The sequence below is a fragment of the Athalia rosae genome, chromosome 2 (assembly GCF_917208135.1).
Source record: "Athalia rosae chromosome 2, iyAthRosa1.1, whole genome shotgun sequence".
Taxonomy (NCBI): Eukaryota; Metazoa; Arthropoda; class Insecta; order Hymenoptera; family Athaliidae; genus Athalia; species Athalia rosae.
In genome coordinates this window covers 7,863,237-7,889,146 of record NC_064027.1, presented here as the reverse complement: position 1 = coordinate 7,889,146, position 25,910 = coordinate 7,863,237, and the positions used below count along the sequence as shown (strand labels likewise).

General features: G+C 40.1%; 1 protein-coding gene across 12 annotated transcripts in view; it reads right to left on the bottom strand.

Annotated features, from left to right (window-relative positions):
- Positions 1–25,910, bottom strand: part of LOC105686888 — a 62,047-nt gene that overhangs the window by 20,262 nt on the left and 15,875 nt on the right. For 9 of the 12 annotated variants that reach the window (XM_048649694.1, XM_048649692.1, XM_048649689.1 and 6 more), the window contains 6 exons: positions 7,516–7,813; positions 4,405–4,779; positions 2,746–3,054; positions 2,085–2,504; positions 1,312–1,668; positions 726–1,171 (listed from right to left, as the gene is read on the bottom strand). In XM_048649694.1, coding sequence (XP_048505651.1) covers positions 726–1,171; positions 1,312–1,668; positions 2,085–2,504; positions 2,746–3,054; positions 4,405–4,779; positions 7,516–7,813 — 2,205 coding nt within the window. Of the gene's footprint in view, positions 1–725; positions 1,172–1,311; positions 1,669–2,084; positions 2,505–2,745; positions 3,055–4,404; positions 4,780–5,136; positions 5,362–7,515; positions 7,814–25,910 lie in introns of those variants that run through there. The other 3 variants (XM_048649696.1, XM_048649698.1, XM_048649701.1) reach the window with 3 other exon arrangements.

Genomic DNA, 25,910 nt, shown 5'->3' with positions numbered 1-25,910 from the left:
TTATGTAAACGTCAATCTGTTAGCCAGCAGCCAGTAACCAGTAGCCAGTAGCCATTGATTAGCATTACAATTTGCTAATGCCTCCTCATCGGGAATTACTGAGTTATAGACTTAGCTCTCAGATTGAAACGCCGACCAGAATTAGTAAAGCAATTTTCATTGAAAATCCATCAGATTATTAACTCTGACTTTTCCATTTAATATAGAAAATTTTCAAACATTGAATTTGCTGCATTGTAATCACTGAGCGAATATTGCAAAGGGGTTCTGGCTAGGATCAGGCGAGGGAGGGGTTTGTTTGGTCACCAGATATCTTCCGCCAAGTGATCATACCCCAATCAATCAACCAATATACGCTTTTATTGCAACACTCAAAATGAAATCCTCCCTTCGTATTATTTCGAACGCGTTGCTGGGCGTTAGTTAAATTAAGTTTGTCAAAACGCAATAACCGTAACTTTGTGTAAACTGCAAACGCGTTCGGTGTTTGTAATAGTAATCAATGACTATAACGATCTCAATTAACAATGAATACGTTCTGTCCTGCTCGATAATTTAAGCCAATTCTCATACTGTTTTAATACAATACGGTCTAGAAAACGGGCCAAAAATTTTCGATATCAAATATTGGTGCAATGGTTATTTATTTTAGCTACCAATCGCGAATCCGAGTTATTTTGTGAATTCCGTAATCCACGGGACCAAAAAAAAAATGTTCAACTTACGTGATTTTGGTGTCTTTCCCCGACGCGGTTTCCGAACTGGACTGTGATTCCTCTTTGATTTCTTTTATGAGACCTTCTTTACTATCTTTATTTTCTTTATTCGCATCTTTAGCATCTTTCGTACTAGTCGTTATGGTGGTAGTAGCAACGCTCGTCGTGGCAGTAGTGGTAAGCGTATTGGTTGTCGTAGTCGATGTCGTTATGCTTGCATCCGCTAAGGTATTTGAAGTCGACGTACTCGAGGATGTCGCAGTAGCAGCAGCGGACGTACTAACCGTCGTAGCTGCCGTCGTTGTCGTTGCTGTCGTGGTGGTACTGGTTGTACTCGTCGTCGCATTGGCTTGAGGGTTTTCCTGGGTTTTTTGTTGTTGTTCTCTTTGAAGCCTCGTCGTAACACCAGTAGAAAGAATATCTATTGGCCCGATTCCCGAATTACTATTGTTCACCTGAAACACATACATCAAAAACGTATGAAAAATAAGATCCTCGAACCGGATTTTGCTCGATGTGTTCTGATTAAAGTCGAAGTCTGATTCATTTATATAAAATTTTCATTCGTCAGACAATAAATTGAAATAATACGAACCTTGTTATTAGGATTATTTCTAGAGCTACGCGTACGTTGTCTGGACTTCCGCAGTAGTTGTTTGTAGTTTTCTGTCTTTTTCGTGAGATAATAGTGAAGCACGCAATCTGGTACATTTTTATGTTCTAGAGATTGAGCTATTGCTCCGAAGTTTTTAGGGTGTTGTAAGTATTTCTCCTTGAAAAGCTCGTGTTCCATAGGACCCCAGACATTTATTAGACGACGTTCGTTATGAAGAGCTTCGAGTTCCTCTGGTTGAAGAAGACCATTGCGATTTTGGAAGGCGATTCGTCTCTGCTTGGTATCCAATAAGAGTGGAGGTATCACTGCATACGATCGCATCTTTTTGTCTTCCATCTGTCGAACAATATCCAAGTTATAAAAACATATAAAGGCGTAACATCCCTAAATCCACCGATATTGTATCATTTAAACATTTTCACACACATCATTCCCATCGAATTTATTTTTAATGCCGCACGATAAACTTTTCGAAAGGTAAATGACCCTCTGTCTATAACGTCGAAGCTCTGGCAGAACATTCTCATCCTAACCAGGGCTGGATAACCAACCCCTATGAAAAATCAATATTCACTTACAACCCTCAGTTAGTATCACCGGATCATACAGATTCCGAGGATACCAACTGGGGTGCAATGGCCCGCATTATTCCCTTGAAGGACAGGGTCAAATGTTCAAATCACGCTCGTCGGATGAGTTAGATATCTTCTAATGTGAGTAGTTGAAATATCAAAAAAAAAAAAAAATAATACCTCCTGTTCCTGTAAGCCATCCAAAATTTCTTCAAGATCCGCTTCACTCTTAATACGAGCTCCTACTCGATTGAACCGCTCCTTATCTTCCCGTTGCTTACGTAACTCAGGAAAGACTTTTTCGAAGAACTCGCGATTTTTACTTTCCTTAGTCTTTTTCTTCTGAGTCCCCTCTAGCCTGTCAACCTTACGATGCCATTCTTGAACCAAAGTGGCATACGTATGGGACTGTTGTCTGTGAAGGGAAGCACGTTCCGCATGCTCTCTCCTCAACCTTGCCACAAGCCTAGCTCTCATACACGCTTGATGCCTACTTTTGTTTTCTTGGTATATTGGGGTATCCGAAGGCTGGTTATACAGTGGCAGTTCAACTCTCGGACCCAGTCTGTCCAGAAGAATGTGAGCTTCTTGAGCTTTTCTCTGGAAAAATTATAATAATCCAAATATAGTAACAAATTTCAGTTACTCAAATAATCAACCTCACGCTCTAATTGTATAGGTAAACCTTGAAACTCATTTGCATCGAGATACCAAGTACAACGTAATTTCAATCTTTCAATTCACAGAAGATCGAGTCATTCTGAGGAATCTTGAATGGTGGGACAAAAAAGATAACTTGACGCATGAATCGGTCTCTCTGTTATCAATGAAATAAGCTTACTCTGTTCTCGGCATAAATCTTCTGAGCGAGAGACTGATGTTTAGGCTGTTGAGACTGTTCTTCGACCGGCCGCTTCAAGCCAGGAGGTTCGAGAGGTTTGTTCGCTGCCTCTTCAAGCTCCTGCTGTTTTTTCTTAAGCTTAATGATTTGGGACTCAGCTTTCGCTATCTCCCGATCGACTTTGGCTATTTGTTGCAGCAAATCATCCTTTGTACTCCTGAACTGCGCATCTTCCTGTGTACCAGGTTCTGGTAAAGTTGGTGAAATAGCCTCGGTTTGCGGCGTATACGCTCCTGCTGTCGGCTGCTTCTAAGACAAATCTTTCATATAGTAAAATACGACTGAAATAAAGTAACAATGAATATTTCACCGTCTTATCTCAATACTATTAAGAAATGTTCCTCATTGCTGTCAAAGTTCTGATGACCTAGATGTCCTTAAATTTTTTCAACAATTTCTCAAAATCTTAATTTCAAGCATGTCAAAACTAAGATAGAAAATACGAAGCTTTGGCCCTATTCAAGCGTAAGTCGAACGCAAGGAATGAGGGGTGGATGTCAGACGCAATAAAAACAGCATAAAGAAGGAGCGTTGCTTTTGTGATAAAAGAATGCAGCAGCAGCATCAGCATCTGCGGATGTTAGCCCGTGTGCGACAGAGAGGGTTTCGGGGCATTTCGTGGGATGAGGAGAAAGAGGTGAATAAAAAGTGGTGAAAAAAGTATTGGTGAGAAAGAACAGGATAGGAAGGAGTTTAGGGGTAAGAGGCGGGAGGTAGGAGAAGAAAGACCTTGAAAGTAGCTTGTATAGTACGTATGGTCCATCAGTCATAGTCATTGCTGCATATCCTCTCTTATCCCCCTTCCTAATCTGCCCTGTTCCACTCACTGCAACGCTGCTGTGCCTAGTCAAGCTACAAAATTCAATATCTGCGCTTATATTTTACATTGTCTTGGCAACATTGGAGAATGAACTAAATACTGGGATAACACATGTGGCTGTCATGAGGATAGTCTTGGACTAGTTGTACTATTACCGAACCACAGACACAAAAATATTTGAAAAAAAAAAAGAATGTCATTTGCGCGTAGTATAATAACGAAAGAAAAAAATTTGTGTATCGGAGTTATATTTAAAAAATTAATTTCTGAACAAAGAGTCACTGTGGGCTTCATAAAAAGTTAATTTTAGCAAGTATGTATACATTAACTTGACTGTCTGACAGAAGGGGAAGTCAGGTCGGGTGAGAGGAGAGCTGGCAATTTAAAAAGTGTACAAAAACAAACAAAAAAAAAAACGTGGCGGCTGCTGTGTTTATTTAAAACCAGCAGCCGGTAAAACAATATTCATGCAATTATCCATCCTTCCATCAACATACCGCAGTATACCATTTTAACAGATATAAGATATGCATCATTTTCAGACACACTATAATCCGAACACCATACTTCCGGTTCATTAACAAATATTGAATAGAAATAGTGGTGGAATATCGGATTATTCCGATTCGAGAGCGAAAACAGATGTTGTTGGATGAAGTGGCCAGAACGGAGGAACCGTCCAATATTCGATATAAGTAAAAATAAATGACGTAATCAAATGGAAGGAGACGAGGAATTCTCTCTTTCCATATCTTATAAATTTCGAATCTGAAACCCACCCTGGTATCTATCCTGAGGGGTTGCTGTAGCTGTATGTGTTCCTGTTTGATGCAAACATCGGAATTCTGAGTTTGCATCGAGGACTGAGGCAGACTCAATCGGATTTTTTTGAATGCAGGTCCATCCTGAAGAGTGGAAATGTCGACAGGTCTGGTGCAATATTGATTCGTTTGCACCGGCATGAGACCTCGTTGCGTCCTAGACCCGGCACTGTGATACTCCTGAGCAGCGGAAACCGGCGCAGGGGCAACAGACGACGGCGGAAGCAGAGATATCCGGGGTCGAGTACTGACAACGTAATCACCACCCCCGTGACCAACTCCAACCTGAGACACAGGACTGCTGCTGACGCTGATGGCCACCCTCTCGTTTACCTGGATAGTTTAAAATTGAATAAATGAGCGAATCAAACCAATTAGATGCATGATCGTTAAACGGCAATTATGAGAGACAAATATGCGAAGTAACGGAATGGAGTTTCGCACAAAGCTTTCGAAACTTACGAATGTCAAGTAAATTATTTTTATCAGAGTACAAATGAATGCTCATAAAACGGATACGTTCGGCTGCGTTTATCAACTAGAAGGAATTATCTATATTATACATCGCAATACTTGGAGCACCGCATCTTGAATGGTTGAAGCTATTAAAATCCCAACGCAAATAGAACGTCTTTCAACGGATTACGGAGAATCAAGTGGGCGTTATATTATAATGACGAATAACAGAACTTTAAATCTTGTTCCTCGTCGACCAGGTGCAACAAAGGTAGGCGCGCAGTGGGTGACGGCAACTTTCACTCGCCCACTCGGCCCTCGCGCAGTTCGAGGCGTTCGACAACTAACAACGCCTAACACCGATGGCCATCCACACGATCCGTGGTATTTTAACGAGTAAATAATGCGTATAAACTTAAAAATCCACAGCATCGATTCCACCATTCCATATCAGATGAGAAACTGATACACTCAACACGAAAATCATAATCATTGAAAATATATTGAACCAAGGTATTCCGGAGAGACGGTAAACAAGATTGTTATTATATCCGTATTACATGCGATAAGCAGCGTAACGAGACCCAAAATGAGAGTCACGTGCGACGAAACTGGAAAGGTGTAATAATGAGTATTGAACGTGTTTACGCGTTATACGTACGTACGTATATCTGCCACATTGAAAACATTCGGGTGCGTTGGTACTGTAGTTATTTAATGAACTTTCACGCGGACTTCACTCGAGTAAGAAATTATCTACGCGACAAAAAAAAAAAAGGAAAAAAAAAAGTCAAGGTCATTGGTTGAAGCCTTGCAATATAGTACACGAGATTCCAAGTTCTTTGAACGTATCTTCCCCCCTCCTTTTTTTTTCTTTCTCTCCCTCTCTCTCCCTTGAATATCGCATTGGTAAATCATTTACCCACGTAACATCTTATGAACACACAACGTTATCCACGCAACATACACACAGGGATACGCAAAGTGTGTCCATAAGCGAACGTGACTACGTCGTAACGTAATGACTCGTTATCGGTGCAATGATAGAGATCCCCCCCCCCCCTCCGCCACCCTGCCGGTTTCCCATTCAGATGCTTTTACGCATGGTGTACGTTTATATATTATATACATGTGTATATAATATGTACGAATGTATTACAAGTACATGATGCACTCGAAATAGTACACGTCATCGCGTCATGTTTACAGTTATAAATGAGTATAACGATATCGCCTGAAGAATTGCTATCAAACTTTTTTTCCTCAATTTTTACGCCGTTATTTATGTTTTTTCATTACTTTCAAACAGACAGCTAGTATAACGAGCTGTAGATATGGTAGTGCCGCGATGAGAAGTTCCAATTTTGGCTATGTGTATTGTACGATCAGTTATCGATTATCGCGTTTCGATTAACTTCCCGGTTCGGCGAAATTTTTATGAATATTTCAACGTTCGTTAGAAAATTTCAATTTCCTTTTATACATATATGAGAGGGAAAAGAGAGCGTTGGAGGTACACTCGTCACGCACTTGTTTTTCACTTTTAGGAATCAATTTCGTACGTGTGTTTATTAAAAAAGATTTGATTCATTCAATTTTTGTCTTCCTTATACCTATTACCCGAACCTGTTACAAAGTTCATTCGTTTCGGAGAAGAATTCTCGGTATTATATCGACGTTCATCGATCGACGTGCATTATAGCAGATATTCAAGAAAGTTGTTTTCAAGTTTTCTATACATAAAATGATTACTCATCACGCGTTTAATTGAGTAACGGTTATAATTGAATCATTGACTTATCTCATCCAAGATTCGAGACTTGATCCTTAACCACCTATACGTATATCGTATACGTGTACGATATACACATGTATGAAAAGTTTAATTTCCACTTCACGTAGCAACGAATCAGTCTTTCGACGGTAAAATAGAATCCAGAAATAAACGACGCTGCTACTCGGTTTATTAGACAAACCGAATTATATATCTGAAGAATAATTGAGTCGTAGCCTCAAAGCCGTTTATAGATTTGGTAAGAGGAGAACCTTAAGGATATATCCGTACATACGTGCAGCCATTGCAAACAAACATATCGAGTTACTTTTAATACGACAAGCGAACGTCTCTTTGATTCAACGGTTCGTATGCATATCCTATATCTATACGTACATATCCACGAATGGAAGGAATACTAAATGATTGACGACGGTACCGCTCCTCACACAATCTGCAGCGTATATATTAAATACATCCCCTCGTAATGAAATTTGACAATGCGAAAGATTAATGGAACCCCATTTTTACCATGAACACCGCGATGGGTTTCTCTCAAATTAAAAATGCTTCGACTTAATTAAATTTTCACATCCGTTGATATGCGGAAGAGTCATTGGTTCGTGAAGAGAAGAGGAAATTTCTCGATTTCGCGAAGTATTTCTTAAAGCTGTAATAGACGCGTTATATAACGTCGCGATCGGCGAAGAATCAGTATACAGCATCCTCTTAAATTCGCGGCAATTTCCGACGCCTCCTATGTTCTAAAAATTCTCTTTGATCCCGCGACACCGTTCCGAGCCGTTGATCCTCGTCGGAGGTTGTATAAGGTCACTTACACTAGACGCTGCATTCCTGTAGGCTTCCCTGCTGTAGGCTGTTGTGCCCGATTGTGGTAGGGGTGGCGGAGTCTGGTTGACGGGTGTCGACGGGGGAGGAGGATAAGGATGAACGTAACGGAGGTTCCCGGGTACGGCGACGTATCCTCCGCCGGGATTACCTCCGCCACCTCCGCTTCCTGGTGGACCAATCGCTCCGCCACCCCCGCCCGGCGGTCCTCCGGGACCCACGTAGGGTCCTCCAGCCCTCGGTGACACGGGACTACTGCCCTTGATGCTGATGTACTCCTGCGTCGATCTGATTCAGAAAGAAAACAACTCGTCAATATGAGAGAATATTGTTTTTTTCACGCCCTGCAACAATGATGATAAATTTCATTTAAAAGATGTGAAAAATTGTTGTTATTCTTCACGGCCGTTGCGTGTAGGTATACCTATACGTGTTGTTGTTATATAAAAGTTTGAAAATTATTCAGGCTTCTCTGATACGAACTTGTTTATCAACGGTTATTCTTGCTCACGGTTATTTTGCAAAAAAGCCTCGAGGCTTGACGTTGAACCAACATGGCGCACACCTATTTTATACGCGTATATGTATGAAATGGGAAGGTGTGTTGGGCGTGCGACGTACGTGCATATATCTAACGATTGCCGTCGACATTTTACTCGTGACGTGGGTGGTAAGGAGATATGACGATTAATTTTAATCCGTGAATCATGAACCAGTTACAATTATAGGTATTCATCTGAAATTCCCGTTGCTAAAATTAACCCCCTGCAAGCTTTATAACGCTTTAAAATATGCAATTGATCTAAAAGCCTCGTCTATGTGCGCGAAATTTGAACAAAAGTTCATTTCATATTCCGCACAGCAACTAGCGTCACATTTTCGACTGCCATTGATAGTTCGAAATGTTATTCCGGATGGTTGTAATTGATGAATCGATACGATCGGATCGGTCATCCACGAATCGCATATGAGTGCATAAATAGGTCAGGACGTACGAACCGGACCCTCTACATCGGTTCGGAATTGCAGTGTTTGAAAAATTGATCACATTGCGCGCTGCAGTTGTGATTTTACATTTTTCGGATATTGCGTGAAAAAAGCGACTTTCAAATTTAATGAAACGACATCAAGCGCTCCAGACATATAACCTGCGTTATGCACACAACGTATCCTCTGATACCCACAGAAATTTAATGTTTGCAGTGGGTTACGACCGCGATTTCATAAATCCATAACATCTATACGTACGTATGTACAGAAGACATAAAACTATTTCGCTGCATCATCAATGCAGAATAATGTCTGTGCACAATGCACGCTCCGCAACTCTCGAAATTACAAACCATACGAATAAACGTTTATATTGTCGACAACCCGGCCGGTCGTATATTAAAATTAAAAACGCACAATTTATTTCGCGTATATACAAGCGCCGGATATTTCAATGATGCAAATTATTTTTCAATAAAACCATTGTTACGCCGAACAAAAGTAATAATAAAAAATTGAAACAAAAAAAAAAAAAAACCACCAAAATCAATTAGCTGCATCAAACGGATCACTAATTCCCAAATGTATTATGCACTCGATTCCCTGCATTCGATTAGATATATCTAACAAGATACGTGTATTAATTAATTGATTAAATTGTCACAACTTTTTTCAATTTGTAGGAAAAAATGCAGTATATAAAATCGCGGCAGCAATTTCAAGCTTCGATCATGTATGATTACTCACATACGTATATATATATATATATATATGAACCGTTACCGTACCTATGATAGGAGTGATACTTTTCCATCGCGTGACGTCATACGTCGATTGCAAATAGCGTACAGTATATTCGTAGAAGTGGGGGCAAAATAGGGTACCGCAAAAATTTTGTAAAAGTATTTTTTAAATTGGTGGAAAAGGGCTTCAAACATCGTTCTGGATTTAAAAACTTTTTTTTCTTCTCATGGTTTGCTCAAGTTCCCCGTTTTGCCCCACCTTCTGCTTTATATATAAAATGTATATTATAATACCTGATCTATCAATGAATATGGATATGGGTGTACATCCTATAACGTTATAAACTAAAAAAAAAAAAAACAAGTCTCGTTATAGGTCTGTATATATTCGCCAATATAAACCGAGCGGGGACCGAAGTCATTCTATATATAATTACAAGCATTTAAGCAAAATCCAATTTCGAACATCTATGTATTTATAACACACCCGCGCACACGTACATAAATAGATATTTCACACACGAACTACGAACTCCTAGTTATATGCACAGGGAATTCCATTTAAACTTAAACTCTCGACCCAATGAACTTTCCAGCTATATACTTACACTGCAGTGCACAGATGCACGCCACACACTGATATGTGAATATACATGTACACATCCGCGTATATACCATATCTAGGTAGTTGGGATATAGCTGTGGCAAAAACGTGCACTTATATACCTATAGTGGGGTGGCCACAGAAGTAGGTATAATACCAGCTGCAGCGCGGCGATTCTTACACGTTCGAATTACAGGTGTCGAGCCAGATTCGAGCAGAATATACATAGAAGCGTACCTACAATGTATATTAATACGTATGTAGACAAATGATACGTACGTAAGTATATGCTTTGTGAATGCCATTCGTGATAGAAGGGACTGTGTGTAATCGAACTTTGACGATTGCTAATGATGCGTGACTTTTTCTTTCGCGAATTCTCCGCAGCGTCGCATGTCATGTGAAAAATCATTTCATGACATACGGATTTGAGCACGTATCTTATATTGTTGAAGATTAACAACGCAATAAAATAATACCGTACAAACGTGTATACGCGATTCGAACGGACTTGGGCGAGCTGCCACCTTCTTTGTACTGTTCACGTTACAGAGTTTATCTTCAAACTGTATTGTACATATTGTATGCTTACATACGCAACTTCGAACTAGGTGTACGTACTTTATATTGTAACAGCGATGCAGATGCTAAACGTCGCATCTACACCGAGACAGTCTGAATGAGATATAAACCTGCATAATTGTTCCCAAAAGATAATTTCTTTTTTTTTCCATATTTATACGGGTAGGTATACAAACAACACTGTCAAATGCGATTGAAATCGAGGTTCCGCTGCATTATTAAAACGAGATAGAGATACAGAATACAGGTTATAGTAAAAATAAAACAGAAACGTACCGTATATTTAAAGGAAAATTTTTTACCCAACAAAAAATGAAGCTCTCACTTGGATTTTTTCGTTCTTTAAATTCCGAAGATTCTCGTATGTAAGTACATCATACGTTAACGAATTTGTGACTATGTACTTCATATATTGTGGCATATTATTCCGTGGGTATATATGTGGGAATGCAGGAATAAATAAAATGATGGAGATTTACATATCAAGTTAAATATTATACAAATATATACCTATACGTTATAACGTATATATGAATTAAATATACAAAATATTTTAGCGTCGGACAAACCTATATGTGTAGCGTACATAGGATATGTACGAATGCGCATGTAATGTATATGCTATCTAATTACACAGCTGTGACAGTGTTTGGATATATTAAATCATTTGATGGATCGTACGGTGGAATGAACTATAACTCGTTATTATTCTCTATTAAAATATAATATGCATATAATGATCATAAATCACAGGGATTGCAACTGCTTTCTAATTACAAACGCGATTATCGTTAAAAAAAAAATTCACCCAGTATACGGTACATACGTTCACGGCATGTAAAAACGCATTATATACTCTTCATCATACATATACCTATCTACATAATGATATTCCGATATATAATATCAATGAATAGGAATACCAAACAGCAACTCAATCGTAGTTCCATCTGATTGACGGCACTTAATTACTATACTCTGCCGAGCCTCGTATTAATATATATGAATGTCTGCAGCTATATCTATACGTAATAAATGTTGGAGCATTTCGAGATCATTTTTCACTTAAAATCCCCAGAAAGTAATATACCTACAGCCGAAGCAGGAAAAGAACGAGGTGCAGGGGTTGGTGGTGTCGGTTGAAAATTGAAGAAGTTGGTAGATAAAAATAATTTATAGCCGTATGTACGTATACGTATATATACGTATATACTACATAAAAATGGTGCAAGTATATAAAAAGAAAAATTAAGAACAATACGAGAGAAAGAGAAAATATACATACAATATTAAACATGGGTGTTGCAATAAAAGTTTGGTTTTAAAACTGGTTTCAAGAAAAGTTTGGTTTTTGGTTCGGTGCGTATAATTCCGTTCGAAAAACTACACGGTGCGTGTATAAAAAATTTCGTGGATCTGTTATTGGCAAAACCGCATACGGATCTGCAAAACGATTATATATATATATATATATATATATGTAAGACTGCAGCATACCGTGGGTACATAGGACGCGATATGTATCAGATATAGGTACGTATGTACACGATACATAAAAAAGTAGCAGCATCCCGAGGTTGCATCCGTAAAAACATATAGCCTATATATCTCGGCCTAGAGCTGTGCAGGCTGGTCGACCTAACGGTAAAATTAAGATCGTCTAGACACTATATATAGAACTTTGAAGTTCAAACGTAGATAGTGTAGGGGATATCTACCTGTATATATGCATCAAGTTCGTGAGTTCCGAGTCGCCATTGATGTATGGGAATAGGTAGGATATAAATTATTACATATGGATAGAAGATATCCCGCCGCGTATACGAGGCGGAGTTTCCTCTGCGCATCGACGCAATACGTACGTTTCTCTTTTCGCTCTCATTTTTTCCATCCCCGCGAATCTTTGGGTGCTGAAATTTTCACGATCGAGGAATCTGGAACCCTATTTAATCGCGCCTGAATAGAGTCCGACCTTGAGACATGCGTATCAAAAAAAAACAAAACACAAAATATTTGAAAAGTAACGTAATAAGTCAAAATTATCGTAGCTCGTATGAGTTCCTTTCCATGGTGTAGGTGAATACGTGAATTATATATATATATATACGGGAAAAGATCTTAAAGCGGAAGTACCAACAGGGTTCCCGGTTATATGGCTGCATAAAGTTTGTGAGGATGTGTGCGGCACCTATATACCTATACACGTATATCATATCCGAGTCCACCACATCGGGGGGAGGGGTAGCCTCCGAGTAACCCGACAAGGAACGAACTTCTAGCTGTTTCACGAAAACACCCCCCGACGCAAGGGTTGGAGTGGGAATAGGGAGGGATTGAGGAGGGGAAATTGGAGGAGGAGAAATTGGAGGGGGGAGGGGGGGCCACGAAACGGTGAAAAAAACGAAGTAAAAAAAGTAAGATAGGAGGATAGGTGGATCTTCCCCTCCCTGCGCGGAGGATCGGCTAGCTACAGGGATTTCCAGGTGGTTGCCGCGAGTTGTGCGCATCGCCTAGATGTACGGGTATAATAATAATAATAATGGGAAATAATACAGGTAGGAGTATCTACGATCACCCGGTAGAAGAGCGACGCCAACACGCCGACGCTTCGACCGGTCAGAATTGAATCGAAAAGACCGAGAAACCTTTTTATCCGTCACCGTAGGAAGCGGTATGGTGGTGGTAAACGTGGCGGGCGAGTAGGGCGGAAATTTGAAGCCGAGAATCCGGAGTGGGGATCGTGGAATTGGTCAGCCAACGAGAACGTTCGATGGAAATACATCTCGGTGTGACCGAGCTCCTCATTGGTCGAACGCTGCATCCAAAATGGCGTCGATCTCTCGGCGCAGGCGTCGCGGGGCCCGGGTGTGGAAGACCGAGTGGTCCGCGAGCGATTCAACGTCGCGGCGGATCTCCGGCGCAGGTGCAGCCAGCCACTAGCTGAGGAGCTTCGTTGTTTGGCTCCAACGACAGAGCGTGGAAGCCAAGGGGAGGAAAATACGAATCTAGGGGTCAACGCGATTCTTCTGTCGAGCGAGTCACTGGAGTGGGGATGGAATATGTGTCGGGCGTCGCGCAACGCGGTTTTAAGAAGTAACCGTAGATGCGACGGACCGCAGACATCAGATGGACGTCCGCCACGTCGTGGCGAGTAACGTCTAGACGTTTCCAACGCTTTTACTCTTCTTCAACGAACCGACTTCCATCGCTACCGGTTAGCTGCGACGAGGAATCCTTTCTCCGTTTACCCGTACAGCGCAATACTTTTCTACATCCGCGGCAGCGCGGCCCTTCTTCTTCGCGGACGTTCCGAGCAATGTAGGGGGAGGGGATTTTAGCCGCGTGGATAACATTTTTTTCTTTTTTTTCTTCATTTCTTTTCCCTTTTTCTGGGTTTCGTCCTCCCACTCGATTCCTCTGGCGTCTTGTGCTTACCGCACATATGCCTACAGCGGTACACTTATTCGTTTACCCCAAGTTTTCCCGCGATCAGTTTTTCGCTGCAGTCGTAAAAATATCCATAGATTCGAATCGAACTATAACAATATTAAGTGTACAGCGCTGTACAGCTGCTGCAACGGCGCATGGGCCAGAATCCCGAGAGCGTTTGCGATCGATATTTTTTATTCCGCATAAAATATGTAATTCCTTCGAGATTTCAATTATGCACCGTCATGTCACGAGTCAAATTTTCAACGTTACGTATACGCAGCCGTACCGTAATTCGTTCTGGAAGAACTATTATTAGCACAATTAATCAAATGTATTTTATTTCTCGCTCGCGGTACCTATATGCCTCATGAATGCGCGTACAGTATACGTATGTATACCTGTGTGCCACAGCACGTAATAAATTCACGTTTGAATGTACAAAACCGAATTCAATTGGAGTTTTGGGAAAATTATATTTATATAATACAATCCGCGAACCGAATTCATATGTATAATGTATATATGCGATATCGAACTTAAACTTTGCATTCAGTCAACATGCGGGTACATATATTGGTCGTTATATACTTCGGTACATATATACAGCGTAATTACGCGTCGACGTTGATCATCGCTTGAAACCGGGTTGCGAGCGTCTGAATGTTCCGAAATATATTTTCATCGAATATGGCGGATAGGATACAGAATACAAAATACACACGTACGACTCACCGATGCCGCAGCGCCAAAAATTATAGAGTGTATAGCGCGATCAATGCCCCGATAAAAGTAAAGATAAAATAAAAATAAACAAGAAAGGAGAAAACCAATCATCGTATAGATTATATGCATGCATAGGAGCGAGAGGAGTATACCGAACTGCGCTGCTAGCTCCGCGTGTCTGCTATCTATTATACAAACGTACATAACTATTAATTATATACACATATATAGGAGTGTCTTCTATTTATATGTACCAACGCTCTATAAAAGTATAAAAGTATGAGATAAACGTATTGACGCTTTTTCACAAACACATTTTACAATATCACCATCTACCATATACCGTACCCGCGGACTGGATATATTGTATGCAGCATGTATGTAAAAATCACGAGAGCGCTGGATAGGTGTACTATATGCGGCGCACTTATAAATACGTAAGGTATAGTTTCGGGTCTGCATAGCGTTGTTTGAAATACCTGGTTTCTCAAAGTTAAGAATGTCCGTCACTATAAACTTCTGTCCCACCATTCCAACCCTTAGGACTATAGATACCACTGTAGGCTATTCCAGTTGGACGTTAGTCCGGACATGGTTTGCGGGCAGCTGGTGCGGCAGTCTTCTCCAGACCGATGGAATATATATATATACTAGATGTGTAAAGTGAATAGTTGTCTACACACACCTAGCTTTACAATGTATGTATGTATATATATATATACGTTGCATATACACGTATACGTACAAGACACGAGGTTGGTCGCGTCGCTTTTTGAAACGAGTAAAACTCGGTCACCGTGGTGCAGACGTACGTAACTACGTATACGTACTTCAATCCGCATGTCGAACACTCCCTCACCCTCTGACTTGCCCTTGCACATATATGTACCTAAACGAGTATGTATAAGTGCATACTCTGTTCGAATTCGAAAGGTATTGTACCGTATGGTATATATGGAATCAAAAAATCAAGTTATACGACATACACAGGGTGGCCACAAACAAGAAGAAGAGTAAATAGCTGTAAATTTCGTGATGAGAATCGAATGGAAAAAAAAAAAACAAAAAAAAAAGTTTCTCTCCGAAAACTATCAGTTTATAGAGTTGGGAAACCGACCAGTTTTTTGTTGTCGTCTTGCACCACCCCGTAGTACATATGGCTATTATATTGTATATACCTCATTCGAAGTTAAACGTATACGTATATATCCTGCGGTGCATCGGAGAGAGGAATATATACGCGGGCATTTATGAACGGGCATAATATGGATGGGGAGAGGAAGAGCAGGTCGGTTGTCGTGATTTTTGGTAATTTTCTGCTCCAACGATCTACGGAGTCGTTTGCCAGCCTACAGGCAGACATAGGACTCCCATCATGAACGTGATTATCGAAAATAACAACGGCAGCCACGAGACCGTCTGCCGGAAGCACCCTTTTCCCCCCCCCCTCCCCCCTTCTCAGGGTGGATAATAATTCCACCTGAAATGCCGCCGACCGCGTCAAAACGCTCCGCAGTAGCTATACGCGCTGTGGACCTACGCGAGTCCCCGAAGGTGTTCTATATAAGTATTGTGCGGCGCACGCGTACAATGCGTGTGTACACCTTGCGCTGTGTACACGTGAACTTAAAGTCGTGTATACAATGGGAAAAGGTTCTCAGAGGAGTAAGTCCTAGGAAAATTCACAAAGTCTCTATATTTACGACGAAGGGCAGCGTCTGGTCTGCGCGATGACATTTGAATTTTTTACTCTCGTTTCGATTGTTCCACATTGCTTCACATTGGAGTTTCACATCGCCGACTGTACGCGATTTTTAGAAATTTGAAGGCAGAAAAATAGTATCAAAATCACGAGACGATCGATGACGCTGCACAGGCGCTCGCCATCGAAAGCGAGTAAATACTGTTCTGTTCGACTACATGCGGCAAATTGTCGTCTTTTATAGAGCCAGGTTCACGGTATGCACACATATACAGCCCGCCAACATATGGGCGTGGGTGATAGACATGAATAAAGATTTTTGGAGAGCAATCAAAATCGTTGGACGATATTTGATAATGCTTTTGAAATTTAGTCACTTTTGCATCATCGAGGACAAATACTCGAGACAAATGCACATGATAAAACTAAAGAGCAAAAAAAAAGGGACCAAAAACTATCTACCGTGTATTATTATTAAGAATCACATTACAGCAGGAATATGACGCGTACCGAATCGCAATTTCGAAGCATTTGCATGGAAACGGGGGATCAAATCACATGAGAAACCTCTATAGAATAAATAATTAATCCACTCGAACGAATCGAAGCGTTTCATTTCGTTTAATGTATACAAATATACCGGATTACAATTACCAATTATCAAAATTACCAACAGGTTAATTAACAAGTATAAAGAAGAGTAATCCGCAATCAATTACCAGAGCATAGGGTTTCGTCTGCACGCCAATATTTCCCGCTTTTCAAGCTTGTTAGTTTTTTAGAAAAATATTTTTCACAAACCAAGGAATGAAATATATCGAAAAGTGAATAGGATCACCATGCCCCCGTACACCTATGTTATCATAAATACAGAGACTTTTCCCTATAGCATATAAATTCGAAACGGAGGTGTTGTAAATTGTGAACTCTATAAGATATACCTGGAGGCGCGATCGTTCCTCCGCAGGTAACTAACGTTGCAACGGAGTTATTAGATTGGGCCGCGCGTTGCGCCTTGCCTCCCGTCGACCGATGGGGCAGCTGATGACGTAACGGTCAGTGACCGATGCCTCCACTTCCCCCTAACCTCCCCCCCGACGCTCATCCCATCCTCGCATACGCACGATATCACATACAGGTATACATACACATAATATATCGTGTGCCGCACACAAACTCATTCCGATTAGGTATGGTTGAGTTAGGTGTAGGAGTGCTTCACACTGATCTATGCTTCTACCGATGTTCAAATATGTACCTGGAATTAATTATTTGAAAAAAACAAAACAAAATTTATTTTCGTTTCATTACGTTACACGCTTTCGTTATAACGTTCGTTATTATTATTATCATCAGTTTTATTATTGTTACCGTCGTTATACTCTGCATATGAGAGCGATATGCAAATACGTACGTACCTTATACATATATGTGGGGTTGAAAATTTATTTTCGAATGACATATTATATACATAACGGGGGTAGATCGAGGCGCCTGGCTTTTGATTCAACAATATTGTACCTCCACTCATCAGAGTTCAAATTTCGAAAAATTAAAATTTCGAATTAGGAGTCCGCTATCTGACTTTAAGTGCTACAGGGAATTTCGTCTGGTGTACTCGAACTTTTGGCCGGCGGATAGTGGATATAACGTCCGTCACGTGGTATCCGAACAATATTTTCTTATATACCTACTCCCACGAATTGCGTTGACCTCAGTCAGCGAGTCTTACTCCGCGCGAATGTCAATGGGGTCTGCAGTGTAAGATGTAAATGAAAAGTATAAAGAGAGTGGAGAAATGAAAAGCAGCAGAATAAAGAATTAGGAAGAAAAACAATGTGGATTACTTTCTTTTGCAGCCCCGCGGTATCGATCCGCGAGTAGGTATGATGCCTGAAGGTATCTACATGTATTCGCGGTATTTACTCCAATCTATCTTTCTACAGGGTAGGAAAATACATTATGCTGCAGCAGGTGTGAATATAAATGGCTGATATGCATACGTATATCTTTAAAGCGTAATTGCGAGCCTCGCGTTTCTATTTTAGAATAAAAGAAGCTTTACTATTTCGTGATTTCCTCCGTACATCCATATGGCGCTCGGACATTCAGATGTGCAGAATGCAGCTATACCTATAAACCGAACAGCCCGTGTATAGGGCATTCCACGTCAGACGGGTCACTTTTTGTTAAATATTTTTTAAGCCTTATGAAACTTTTTCGATGTCTTAATTTTTCACTTTTTTGATCAATCAATTAGCGATAACTCGATCAATTTTGTAGATAGATCAATTTAACTTGTGGATTCGAATTCCTAGATCAAGATACATAAGAATAGCCTATAAAGCCGAGTAAACAAAATGTTGATTATCGATTTTTGGGCAAATTTTTTTTATTTTTAAAAATCGTTCGTATGGAACTTTTCTTACGTATTTTGACCCCAGGAATCTGAATCTGAAAGAAAAATTGATCTATCTCTAAAATTGACCGAGTTATCGCCAATTTTTCGATTTTTCGGGTCAAAAATAAAAAGTTGATTTTTTAGTCTATATCAATGTAATTTGAGCTCAGGAATCCGAATCCGTAAGAAAAATTGATCTATCTTGAAAAATGATCGAGTTATTCCCATTTTTTCGCATTTTTTGGCATAAATTTGAGGATATCTCGAAAGGAAAAAATCGTAGCTCAATTTGGACAACGGATTCGTGTTCCTGAGGTCAAAATACATAAGAAAAGTGCCATACGATCAATTTTAAAAAATAAAAATTTTTGGTCAAAATTTGAAAAAATCGTAAGGGGTACCCCTTGGAAAAATCTCAAATTTTGACCAAAAATTTTTATTTTTTAAAATTGATCGTATGGCACTTTTCTTATGTATTTTGACCTCAGGAACACGAATCCGTCGTCCAAATTGAGCTACGATTTTTTCCCCTCGAGATATCTCCATTTTTATGCCAAAAAACGCGAAAAATTGGCGATAACTCGATCATTTTTATAGATAGATCATTTTTTCTCTTAGATTCGGCTTCCTGAGCTCAAATAGCATTAATATAGACTGAAAAATCAATTTTTTATTTTTGACCCCAAAAAGCTGAAAATTGACGATAACTCGGTCAATTTCAGAGATAGATCAATTTTTCTTCCAGATTCAGATTCCTGAGGTCAAAATACATAAGAAAATTGTATTAAACTTAATTATAAAAGTTGTTTATTTTTTGCTCAAAAATCGATTTTTTCCTTTGGCTTTTTAAGGGTAATCTCACGTATAACCAGCTCAGAAATCCAAATCTGAAAGCCAAAATAATCTACTTATGCAATCGATCTTTTGGATTTTTTCGATTTGCGGGCCAAAAATGGAGTATCTTTAAAATCGAAGCACTTCTCTGACGTAATTTGACCCCAGGAACACGAATCCGTTGAGTAAATTGAGCTATGAATTTTTTTGCAGCGAGATATCCCACTGATTTATCGATACATATGTACGTGATATGAAGATTCCTCTGGATGTTCATGTTCCGTATTACGTTTCGTCGTCATGAAATTAATCGCATTTTACATGGGCTACAACCGAGGATGGTGTAACTATATCGTCGTTCAAGAGAGTAGGTGAACGAACGGCGGTTCAAAATTTTCTGCGACTTTAGATACGCAATTCGTATTAGAGAGTGCGCGGTGTACTAGGTAATGAGTCGAGCAGATAGATAGTCGGGTAGAAGCAGCGGTAGCTTTACTCAAATCCTAACAGATCCCACGGGGAGAAAACGCGTGGAAATAATTAATCAACTACACTACACCGCGTACAGTCGTACCTATGTACTGTATTGAGCATACTTAATGGACGTGTAATACGGAATAATATCAAATATGCTTGATGTGCATATTCTGAAGGATTTACAATAATACGAACATCGAACCCGCACGGAGATGACGTTATATATGTACGTACTTTACAACAAAAGACCGTTAAAACTTGAATATTTATATTCCAGCCATATTAACTACAAAGCTGACTAATTTTTTTACGCAACTCTCGTACGATCGAACGTGATTCATCGACGATAATCGAATCAGCCTAGGATGTCCAGAGAGAATAATTAAATAACAAAAAGAGATTCTAACAGCACTGCACATCATGCGCGTGAACTTGCAGAGCGCGACGGTCGATTTTTTACCACGCGACGCTAGGAAAATTAATTAATCACAGTTGGGAACTTCAGGGAATTTTTTGACCCGTAGCTGCCTTTCGTGAAACTTTAAGGTGCGGATGCCCATATTAGGGTCCCCATAATAAATTTGTATTCGACGTACATACAGTATACGCGAGAGAACGTTATTAATGAAAAATTTGAAGAGGCAAATTAACGAGGGTGGAATTTCTATGGAAGGTAGTATAAAAATATAGGTATACGTATGAAAACGGAACGGAATACCTTCTACTTTAATCTTTTCTGCTTCTCTCGCGGATGAATTCTGAACAACAACTGAGGGTCACTCGGAGGGAGCGGGCGCGTGAAACGTGAAACGATTCCAGAAGATTGAAGAATGAATTTCATTTCATTTAGTTTCATTTTATTTCATTACAAAACCCTCTTCCTTTCTTTCCCTTTCTTACGAATGTACGTACGTATACGTACGTGTATTGGTGCGAACCTACAGGTACATCAAATGTGCTCCATCCTCCGACTCACTCTCTCCCTTTATCTCGAATATCATTTTTGTACGTATCTCGCGATCTCACCGCCGGACGTCGCGACGCAATAATAGCGTCATCAAACCTCTCGAACGAGAGATACGAGGAGTTGGAAAAAAAAATATTCTACCTCTCGGGCTCCGCGGATATCAAAAGAAAAACCGTGACGAGATTTTGCATAGATCCCATACGCGTACCGTATGCAGTATACATATACATACGTATCCTATGTAAAATATAATAAGGTATCGGTTATGACCTTATCGCGGTAAAAGACGCGGCATGTTCGCTTTATCATCCTGCTGATATTGAGTAACGAACGTACGTACGCCGAGCGAGGCGTATAAATGGGTGAATGAAAAAAAAATATGTAATATCGCAGGGTAATTGAATACGTACAAGTACGGTCCTTCGACGAGCGCTTCGTATCACGGACAAAAAAATGAAAATAAAAACTTACACATCTTTATTAAAAAATATCATTTTTGATAAATAAATGAATGAAAGATATGCCTCGGTGCATCATTTGAAGTTACGATGGAAAGTAATCTTTTGAAGTATATGAAATATAAATGGTCCTCGGTATATCCGCGCATAGACGCGAGTTCAAAGAGACTAGAAAAAAATAGTAGATCTACTAAATAAGGTAATTTCAACGCATGCATTAGTACGTAGGATCGACCGCACACGACGCACCGTTGGGCTAGAAAACCAGCAGCTACTTTGATGTCGTATACACTTGTACGTGATGTACAGGGATACATATTGCAAGTACAGGGATACACATAGAACTATTTGTTCGTACATGTAATCTGTGAACAATTATTGGAAATGTGCGAACACTGGTACCTTTTACACCGAAAAAGTCGTCATGTCCTTGAAGTTTTCTCGACACAATTACCATTTGAAAGCTTCGACAGCTAAAATTTTTCTTCTTTTTTTTCCTTCCCTACATACAGGTATACCTATTACGCGGAGACTGCTGACGTCTCAGAATCCAAATCGTTCGAAATTCGAGCGTAAACGTATGACTGACTTCCAGAATGACCGCGTATTCGGGTCAGCGAGAATAGAGAGAAAAAAATTTCAGTATTTTCCGCAGCATTTTGTGCATAAAATCGGCAAAATCGAAAAAAATTTCACCGAAATTGGAACTAGCTCTACATCGTATGAACAAATGCAAATTTGCCGCGCCCCCATGCCCGTGAGAATTTTTAAGGCAAATAAAAGAAAACAAAATTAAAAATAGAAAAAAGAAAAAATAGCGAAATTGGACAACCTTGACGGCATGAAGGATAAAAAAAATTTACGGTACGAATATGACAATGGATGTTATGTGTGTGACATGTGCACAAACACTCGGACGAACAATCTCTGATAAAAAGTATACGGGGCCTACATTAGGTGTGTTAAAAAAAAAAAAAAAAAAAGGAAAAAAGAGAAAAGAAAAAGGCGACCTTCGAGTGATCTTGTTATAAACGTCTACTAAATAAAAATAACAATGGCACATCAAGATTTCTTCCACGTTGTGAAATCACGAAACTTTCATCCGAAAATTTTTTTGTATCGAAAATGTTTCATTCTCAAGTTATTTGCGTGTGCCGACTAAAATACCTTGCCCCGAAGCTGTAGATTCGACCGAGCAGAACGCGGAAACTCGATTTTACTGCTTCGCATTCGAGAAAATTTCGTTAGTCTTCAGCTAATCCTGATAAAAACGAGGTTGACTTTTTTATTTTAGCTCGCTTTTTCGGTCTTCCGCAATCAACCTGCGTACGTACAGCATTACGGCCGTTCCAATGAAAATAACGACACCTATATCATCCTAGTAACGATTAATGTAACATCGGTAATGAGAAGCGAAGAATAAAGAATACAGATGTCCCGTCTGCCATGCAGGATGTCACGAAATTCTTGAATACCAGGGACGAAAATAGCGCGGTGCAACACGTGAAACTAGATTATGAGACGAGAGAAGAATTCACACAAAGTAGAGATACTCGAATTTTCAGATATCGGACGATACTCGACGTCGAGAAGGTTCGATCGAAGTTTTATTTCCGTTTGAATGATCGCGAATATTTCAAGTGTATGTGCAATGAACGAAAAATTTGAATCGCGTGGCTTCCTTGGACGCAACGATAAATAAAAACGCCACGAATGCGACGACGAGAGAAAAGACGACAATAATATGGATATATAGCAACCCCTTTACACATATGTACAGAACACACACGCAGTTATATACGAGTATATTCGTACACAAATATATATGTATATATATGTAGACGGTAAGTAAGTCTACGCATGCAACGTGATTGAACTTCGCGGTCAGCTGTTGAACACGTGCGTCTGTAGTTCGTATACTTCGCTACCCGTCGCGGCGCCGCGCGACACGTAATCAGTCGGTTCGGTGTTGCCGCTTTTTCAAAGTTCCCAAGGAGGAGGGGAGGGCCGAGGAGCAGAGGAAGGAGAGGTACGGCAACAGCGCGCAAAGATTAGAGCGAGATATAAAACGACGAAGGATAAATCGAGGCGGTCTCGCACATCGCGTCGGTCGATTCGCGCTAACTCTCCCAAATTCCCCAATTCGTTGACAAAGTTCCATCGAAATTTCATGGAGATAATATGGAAGATGAGCGGTGAAAATAACATTGAAAACGTAATGAAAATCGAACAAGAATTGTACGATAATTGGAAAAAAATTGATTAACGAGTAATTTTCTATGTTTTTTCTTATTCAATGAAAAAATGATAGTCGTATTAATACCACGCCAGATCATATGGCTCCGAGCTACGCCCGTTTATTTCTTGAAATGATCTCACCCAATAATGCATTCAATAGTGAATCAACCTTGTTTCGTATATAAACGTATATATGTAAAAACTCGAGAGCTAGAGAGGGGGGAGAGGAGGAAAGGAGGATAGGGGAGGGGGATTATAGTTCAAAGTTGGAATAGTGAGAAAATGTTGAAAGTAATAAAGAAAATGTAATATGGTAATGAAGAAACTTATGATTAGGTGCGGTAGTGGAGGAAATATTCAAATGAGAGATAATAATATAAAATCGAAAGAAAATACGCATACGAAGAAACTTCGTACACCAACGTCGAAAATATGCCCGAGTTCAACGGCGACTGCAACGCGACGCCGTATGTACCGCTGTATCAAAGGAAGAGGCATTACGAGAGCGCGATATCGGCTTGATGCGCAGGTTATTCGACGATTCACGAGGCGATTTCTTGTACGAAATCGTCGGACGCAGCTCTCGTACTTACTCAAAGAAGGAGTTAAAGCTTCCTCGGAATCCGCTAGCCAGCGGCCTCGAGGCTTAGCCTTAGCTCACCGCTATCTGGAATCTAACCAAGTCGCACTCGTCGTCGTCGTCGTCGTCGTCGTCGTTAGGCACCCACATTACACAGCGGTCTACGCTTCCCTTCTTTTCACCGACATGTTCGCGGCTATATGCGCCTCGTAGTTCTACGAATAGACAATTTAAATCCCAGTCCTCGAACTACCGCCTCGCCACGTATATCGCCTAGGTGGATCACCTGCAGCGGCACCGACCCTAAGAAGGCCGATTCTTCACCATCCAAAAATTTACAAATCGTTCAATTTCAATTCCCCCCCCCCCCCTCATATTTCTCGAGAGAAGCTTAATTTCGCCGACAACGACTGGACAGTCTTTTTCCTTTTTCGTAAAAAAAATGTACCGCACAATAGCGTCAAAGTGACGTAAGCGGAACTACGATTTATAAATTATTGTGCTAACTAACGATAAAATACGAATTTCATATATAAAATATCCAACATTATATAGGTATAATTAAGAAGGCCCGATGACGTAACGCGCGTAGTTCTGTAGACCTTATATATCACGTAGATACAAATCTCTAGTAATATTCCTGCACGGTTTCTTTCTACATGAAAATATGTAACCGAACGGTGAGGTGAATGTTTCGAGTTATACGTGTATATAAAGTTCTTGAACAGATTGGCAACCTTCACCGTCTCAATTTGGTGCATATCTAGAAGGACCAGAGCTCGAAAATTTCGACCATTGCATACGACGTATATACAGAGGTATAGGTCGCGCGATTAAATGGATCGTAAAATCGTGGAATCGATTCGAATATGGCGTAGCCTAATTTTTCACAAACAATGTGAGTCACGCAGGATGCAGTATATGGTTATACCGTAAGCGAAACACTTTACCTATTTAATGCTCGTCGAATTCGACCGACAAAAAAATTAACCCCTGTTGGTACCGAGCCAATCGGTATTATGTGTATTATTTACGCATACATGCACACGTACGCATTGCGTGTACACGAGTAGAAATTGGAGGACGATTGGAAGACTGACTCCATTCGTCATTTTGTTACACGTCGACTGCCGAGAAAATCACCTCCTCAGGTCATTTCTCACAATTATATCAAAGTCAGGTTTTTCTTCCGAACGTCATTTCGAACCGATTCGGATAAACTCACGTATCGTGGTACCGAACGATCCGAGCACCCTGTAGATTCACGCATCAACCGCAGTAGTACATCGAAACCATTACGCGCATATTTCTATGCATTAATAGTCAAGACAACAGATATTACGCTTCTGTCGCAATGAACGATAACGATATTATTATGTAGAAAATATGTACGTACGTTACACTCGTCAGTGCAACGATTATAGAGATCATTACGGTCAACGAGACGCCTCGTCTCTCTTCTCTCATCTCTCATCTCTTTGTATTTGATTTATAATTTTCCCATCCCTGCGACGCGCGTAATCATCGCAAAAGTAACGTCATACGAAGCGTTACCAGCGGGCATATATCGTCCTACAATTGCGGCATTATTCCACTTTTCTTTTACTCTCTAGAAAATATTTCAAATTACCGAGGCTACGGTACTTTCGGTAAA